Source organism: Homalodisca vitripennis, unplaced genomic scaffold (assembly GCF_021130785.1).
Source record: "Homalodisca vitripennis isolate AUS2020 unplaced genomic scaffold, UT_GWSS_2.1 ScUCBcl_7260;HRSCAF=14867, whole genome shotgun sequence".
Classification (NCBI taxonomy): Eukaryota; Metazoa; Arthropoda; class Insecta; order Hemiptera; family Cicadellidae; genus Homalodisca; species Homalodisca vitripennis.
In genome coordinates this window covers 358-8,220 of record NW_025783400.1, presented here as the reverse complement: position 1 = coordinate 8,220, position 7,863 = coordinate 358, and the positions used below count along the sequence as shown (strand labels likewise).

The 7,863-nt window shown below is 36.5% G+C and overlaps 1 protein-coding gene across 1 annotated transcript; it reads left to right on the top strand.

The window, feature by feature from the left end:
* Nucleotides 1-6,271: 6,271 nt before the first annotated feature.
* Nucleotides 6,272-7,581, top strand: LOC124374103 (the record flags this gene model as incomplete). The annotated part of the gene is made up of 2 exons (XM_046832400.1): nt 6,272-7,133; nt 7,457-7,581. Coding segments are annotated over exons 1-2 (783 nt in total), but the record flags the coding sequence as incomplete, so codon positions are not given.
* Between the last annotated feature and the right edge of the window lie 282 nt (nt 7,582-7,863).

Below are 7,863 nucleotides of genomic sequence, written 5' to 3'. Positions count from 1 at the left end.
ACTAAAATGTAAAATTAAAATTTACCTTTGTTTTGGCTTGAGATCTTTGATAGATATAAGCTCCTAAAATATCTCCTCTCTTTTGGTGTCACTGCCGTTCTCATCTGAAAGTTCTTTGACTTAACAAGCAAGTCCTCCCTCTTAGGCAATTCATCAATTTCTAAAAGGAACTCAACTTTTGAGATTTTTTCTTCAAGCTGTTCAAATCTTTCTTACAAAGCCAATATTGGCAGTCTTAACTAGTGGTATAAAATTTCAACTTTAAATCGCTCTTGGGGTGAGAGTGAAAATTGTTTCATCATTGACTTTATGATTAAATTGCTTTTTTCTTCCTTCTGATGTATGGTGTTTTAAAGCTTTCTACAATCTCTAACTCTTTAGCTCTTCGGTTTTTAGTAAACAGCTGAGGAATCCATTTTCACGGAAGTCTTAAAAATCTTTAACTGAAACTGTGGTTTGATAGAAGTTGACAGTCTTTGACTGACTAATTATTACCTAGTTACAGAATACAGCAGAAATATTTTTCTAAAAGGAGGTGTAGCCGTATATGCAAAAGAAACACTTCAGAGTCACATTGAAGCAATCAGTGTTCATGATCGGTGTATTAAACTTGTGTGTGAAGTAGCGGTAATAAGAATTAAACAAGGAAAAACAGACACCTACATTATAGGAGTATGTAGAAATCAAGGCAATCTGGCTTAAAGCCTTGAAGTCATATCACAGACCCTAGAAAAAATACTAACAGGGACAAATAACACCATCCTCATGGGTGACATAAACATAGGCTGTCTGGATAAAAAGAACGACTACAGTCATATGCAAGACATCCTAAAAAGTCACAATATGGTATGACTTGACCTACCGCCTACCAGAATTACACCAACTTCCAGAACCTCTATAGACTGTGTCTGCACCAATCTTCAGCCAGAAGACTTACATGTTCAGATAATAAATACTGGGATTTCGGACCACACAGGCCAGCTATGCACAATACAGAGGAATTGTGTACCACCTTGCACATCTAAAACCACAGAACGCAGACATATGAATATTAGAAACCTCCTAAGACTGAAATCACGACTTAGCCAGCATGACTGGGCAGAAGCAGAAGTGTACAGTTCCATTGAGATAAATGACACCTATAACAAGTTTCTTCAAACGCTAACTCACGCACTCTACTTTGGTCAGATCGAGAATGACTCAAGAGACTAAATAAACCAGTACTAAATGACCCATTGACAATTCACCTAAAAGAAATGCTAGTTAAGGCTCAAAACCAATACAATGCCTCAGGTAGAGAAGAGTATAAAAGAAATGCATCACAAATAAAAAGAGAATACGACCTAATATTACAACAATTGAGACAGCAACCTACAAAATACATTATAGCTGAAGCTGACAATAAGACTAAAGCGCTCTGGAGGGTTATAAACTCTAAAAGAAAGTCAAAAGAACAGCCCAACCTACCCATCGAATTAGACCTTCAAGATACCTTTACCTCAGACCCGGAAAAGATGGCAGACTGCCTCAATGATTTTTTCATAAACACAACTAAAGACACATTAAAAAGAAATGGACAGGTTATCAATCAATTGATGGTAATACCTATGGACAGACCTAACGTTCCTACACTCATCCTCCATCCGACAAACAGTCTACGAGTAGAAGTATCCAAGGTTATAAATGGCTTAAAACCAAACACATCTTCAGGATACGATGGAATCTCTGCCAAGTTACTGAAAACCTGTAATGGAGAACTGATTAACCCTCTAGTAGATATAATAAACAAATCCTATATTTCAGGAACCTTTCCAACTGCCTTAAAGTTGGCATAGGTTTACCCAAAGTTCAAGCAGGGCCCCACCCACTCAACCACCAAATTATCGACCAATTTCTCTGATACCGACATTTTCTAAAGATAAGCTCAAGTCTCTTTGTAATTAGAAGGGTGAAGAGTATATGTGATACTGAAACAGCTAAGATCGCCTACCACAGCCTGTTGGAGTCCCATTTGCGCTATGGCATTGCAGCTTGGGGAGCCACTACGGGAGGTAATCTAGAGCGAGTACTCCTATTACAAAACCGTGCAATAAGAATACTTGGAGATCTCCAGCCAGACAAACCTGCAGAAAGAAGTTTCAGAGATCTGAAAATTCTAACCGTGGTTAACCTGTATATCTTGGAAGTCATCACATACCTACACCTTAAATCACCTGATTCCATGAAGTACGCAGCTCTGTTCCATAACTACAATACAAAACACTCAGCTAATTATTGCCTCCCTATACACCATCGTACTATGACAGAGAAGAAACCCAGCTACGCAGTAGCCAAGATGTGGAACAGTCTTCCCCCCAACCTGAAAATGTCCAAGAAAAAACAGTTTCGTAATCTTCTTAAGAACTGACTCCTAGATCATCCCTTCTACTCTTTAAATGAATTTTTTGAATGGAGACTATTAGAAGATATGCACATTTCGTAGAAGACAACACAATTCTTATGTTTTAAATATTTATTGTTTTTAATTCAATTTTGACGCAAATTCTGTTCTTAATATTCATGAATAAAGCACACTTGACTATTGACTATTTGATTGCAATATCTTACTATCAATGTTTATTTTAAATAAGATATCATACCATGCAGTCGAGGACACTAAGAAACCAAAATTTTAAATCGCTTCCATAAGTGTACCCAGGAGGGGGGTGTTTTGGAGGTTGTAACCTCTCCATTGATAAAAATATTCAAGGTATATTTAAATTTATACCTTAAACTTTACTGAAATTATACTCATAGTCGAAGCAGATACTCAAAGTCAAACCATGTTCATAGTTCAGTTACGTTTTGATTGGTTTTGATACTTTTGTCTGTAACAGCTAGTCAACTAGAGGACAGACAGTAAAACAGTATTTCTTTCAGAATGAAGAGTCCATGTCCCACCTGTTAAAGGGCTTGGTGAGTCTCAGTATCAAGCCCAAGTTGCGAGCAGCCTTATTGCATATATTCCTGATGTGAAGTTCCCAAGATAGATTAGATGATAAAGTCACACCAAGATCCTTGACAGATAAGCTTCTACGAAGTGCATGACCTCTGATTGAGTAGGTGTGTAAGACTGGAGACTTATTGCGGTTGAAAGTGATGCAGCTGGACTTGTCAAGGTTGAGAGTCATTGAGTTAGCTTGAGACCATACATCTACTTGTGTGAGATCGTTCTGAAGGAGTACAGCATCTTCGGCGGTGCAAATCTTCATGTAAAGCTTCAAATCGTCTGCAAAGATAAGATGTTTGCAGCGAAGACGAAATGTGACATCATTTATATATAGGTTAAATAATGAAGGGCCTAGGTGAGACCCCTGAGGTACACCAGACGCAGGGGCGGTTTCAGGGAAGGGGCCATGGGGGCCATGCCCCCCCCCCCGAAATACTAGGAAAGCTTAGTGTAATATTTTCTATAATCTATAAGTTCTAACAAAATTGAATCCCAATACTCGTACATATCAATTAACAATAATTATTTTAGTATAAAAACGAGTCAAACAGAAAGTATTTATTTTTAAATAGTATTAAGTTAACAATCAGTTTCAGTGGTCAAAAGGCACTCGCATCTAGTTGGCGCCTTGAGAACACAAAGAAATCTGGCAACAGTGCAGCCGCGCACCTCCCAACCGTCATCTTGTTATTGTAGTGACTCACGGCCCACGCTCGTCGCGTATCACGTAGTCTGTACTCACCCGCCGACTTGTATACTTATAGTGTTGTGTTTTCTGTATTCGTTGCCTCCACTGGTTTGTTTAATGTTTAGTTTAATCTGCAGTTCTAAAAAAATGGTAAGTACGAAACACAGACAAATGTTATAGGCTATACTGTTTATGTGTAATTGTGTAGACTATAGGCCTAAATAGTGTATTTACAAAGTAGTATTGCATTTACATTAAACGAGGAAAACAAACTCAAAAGTAATTAATATTTATGCATTTATTTTATGCTCATGTATGAGTGCACGATATTCATATACTTCTTCTTTGTAAAAGAAATAGGTGCACATAATCACATATTTATTTCTTTTAAATTGAATTTAATGACTAAAAAACGGAAAGACGCCAGAAACGCGCGCCACTATGTGTTTATTTTCAAGTATTTAATACCCCTTGGAAACAACCTGACTATAAGATAAAAAAGATTCAGAATTTGTTCTTGTATTTGACAAAAACAGAATTCAACAAATAACACCAAAATGAAAACAAATTTTCATCTACATTCGACTTTTTTCTAAAGCTATATTCTTTTGGCCCTTTACATATTTAAAGTTGCTGACCTATGTAAATTAATATGGATATATTATTCAATTTTGTGGAATGAGCATCTTCAGACCTATATTTTTGACAATTCATTATCGTGGAATTTATTTTTGCACAATGTTTCAATATATGTAGTATTCCGTGGCGTTGCTAAATAAGCAGTAGCTTTTTGGAATACCTATCATGAAGTGGCCCAGTTCGAATCCCGTCGGGGAGAGTCGGGACCATCTCTCATCTCAAGTATAAGTACAATTTTATTAAGACTTTTCTATGTTTAAAGGTAAAATATAATAACTAATTAGTGAATACGTACCGGTAACTATTTGGAAGCATAATACGGTCTTGTCTAGGTTAGGAAAGGAACTATAAACAAATAACAAAATCACGAGACAGGCGCTTGGCTTTAAAATAAATACTCAACCTTAATTTTTTAAATGATAATTAATAACTTCCTAATTGTTTCAGGCATCTCAAAATAATCGAAAACGACCGAATCCAAAATCAATTATTAGTTCATATTTTCAAAAAGTTGAGAAAATAACAGACGACAATGAACCACGTGTAAAAAAGACTAATACATCTTCATCACAACCTGATCCTGACTAATGCATAAATACTTTATCAATTTCTCTTACCGATGCTGCATCTAACAACACCACTATTGTGAACACTGAAGAGCACAATGAAAACCAAAATACATCCCTAGAATTAGGTAGAGATGGTAGTTGTGCCAATGACATAGGGCTTTTTGTGAATAAAAAAGACAGATGAATTTACAAAGTGTCAGTTGTTAGAACGACATTGGACACCGCCCAAATCATATGAATTCCCACATTCAAATTCACACACTAAAAATGGCAAGGGAAGTAAAACGTTACTTAGGTCATCAACACCTGGAACAAAGAAATTGGCTAGTTTTTTCCGACGTTAAAAAGGGGTTATTTTGTAAGTTCTGCGTTTTGTTTTCCGATAAAAAGTGTGGGCACAATAAAGGGATGTTAGCTCAGAACCTTGTAACCCAACCCTTGGACTTCATATGCCAAGCTATTGGGTAAAGACGGCTTCATACAAACACATGAAAACACGGCTTATCATAAAATATGCGTGCAGGCTGGTCTAGACTTCCTTCAAAGTTATCACAATCCGGACAAATCCATTGACAACCAAGTAAACTCTCAACGACTACAGCAGGTACAAGAAAATAAAGAGAGGTTACGCCCAATAATAGAATCAATCGTATTCTTAGGCAGACAAAATATACCTTTAAGAGGTCATCGAGATGATGGACGACTGGATGAAGAGGCTGGTCCGAGTAACGAGGGGAATTTTAGAGAACTGTTAAGATTCAAAATCTCTTCAGGAGATGAGACACTAAAAACGGCACTTAGCCGCAGCGTCTTCAAGAGCAACCTATATTGGTAATACCACTCAAAACCAATTGATCACATGCTGCGGTGAAGAGATAACGGAAACAATATTAAATCAAGTCCGAAACGCAAAGTATTATTCGGTGATTTTTGACGAGACGACAGATATTTCACATGTCGAACAACTGTCTTTGAACTTAAGATATGTACACAACAATAAAATTCGGGAAGATTTTGTTAAATTTATTGATGCTTATGAAAACATAAAATCCATCAGTCCAGATCAAGATGTGCATAGTGAGCAACGTTTAAGTGGAGAGGCTCTAGGAAAGATTGTTGTTAAATTACTTCATGATTTATCCTTAGATCTGAACAACTGTGTAGGAATTGGCACAGACAGTTGTAGTGTAATGTCGTCTGAAGCAGCGGGTGCAGTATCTGAAATACAAAAGGTTGCAAAACATGCATGTAGATGTCCGTGTTTAAATCACGCCTTGAACAACTCTCTTTCAACTTCTGTAAATATTGCTTGTATCCGAAATACAGTAGGGATAATGAAATCAGTAGTGTCGTTTTTCAATGTGTCGGCCAAGAGAAAATCAAGTTTTAAAATTAACACTAGGGCGTCAGTTAAGTAGTTTGTGTGAAACTAGATGGGTAGAGCGACATGAAGGAGTAATTCAGTTCAGATCTGGGATTCGTCAGATAGTTGAAGCACTCACATCTATCTCGTCATGGCAAGATCGCACAACTTCGTCAGTTGCAGCGACTTTGCTCAACTCTTTATGCACGGCTGAGTTTTTAATATCAATGATGTCATTGATTGACGTTCTAAAAGTCTCATTGCCGCTCAGTCGACTTCTACAAACACCATCACTTGACACTAACCGGGCATCTACCGCAGTCACCAACACCATGGCAACATTAAAAGAAAGAAGGATTAAATGTGATGATATATTCAAACAAATATTTTTTGAAACCAAAGCGCTAGCAGAGGAGCTGGATGTTGAATTGAAGTTACCAAGACGTACGGGCAGTCAAACTAAGAGATCAAATCACCCAGGAGACGTAGAAGAGTACTACAGACGATCTATTTATATACCTCTTCTTGATAATGTTTGTGCTGGCTTAACATCCAGGTTAAGTTATAGCTCACTGGAATGTTTTGGCCTACGAGGAATAATTCCCACCAATATAGTTGAGGATGCCAGAGAAAAAAATGATCTCATTGTCAATTTAAAAAAAGGTTTCGAACAGTTTGCACCTATTATCGGTGATGGAGATACCCTAAGTAATGAAATTCAGTTTGAAGGTGAAGTGGACCTGTGGAAAAATCACTGGAAGATGAAGAAGGAGAAAGAGCAAAATGTAAAACTCCCTGAAGATATATTGAAAGTGTTAGACTCCTGTGACCCAAATATATTTCCAATTATCCATGATGTTCTCAAAATCTTGGCCACACTTCCAGGTACGTAAATTAATAAATAAAATTAGTCATATAGGTATGGGCTGGCTGGGTGACTTTACATACTTTAGATATGTGGGTTTAAATGGAAAAGCACACAGAATGGGTACTGTATTACCTGAAGAGTATACTATAAGAACTAACCTAAGAATAAAAATTGTTTTCCAAGTTTAACTTAAATAAATATAAATGTAACACACAATCAAGTAATAGTAATTTTTTCATTCATGAACGCAAAATAAGTAAATTCATTAAAATTAATATGTAGTCTATATTTTATAATAACTATTTCAGTTCCATGAGTGATTTTATTATTTTATTTCCAGTCAGTGTGGCTTCGGCAGAAAGGACTTTCTCCACTTTAAGAAGAGTAAAGCCTTGGCTGAGATCAAGAATGGGAGAAACACGTCTCACGGGCCTTTGCATGCTTCACGTTCACAGGCATCTTCAAGTAGACCACAGATAAAATAATAGAACGATTTGCAAAGAAAGGTGCAAGAAGGCTTGAGTTTGTGTTATAAGTTTTGTATTTTGAACCAGTATTTGTTTTTAAAAGCCATCTTGTACACAATAAACTTGTTTTCAGTAAACAGTAGCAGTTTCTCTGTAACCATCCAATTTACGTTAGAATATTAAACCTCTTTTGACTTTAAATTGCTTAAAATTACAATTTTAAAATGTTAGAATTAAACATTTTTTCAAGTTTTTCTTGATTTACAAGGACTTTGACGTA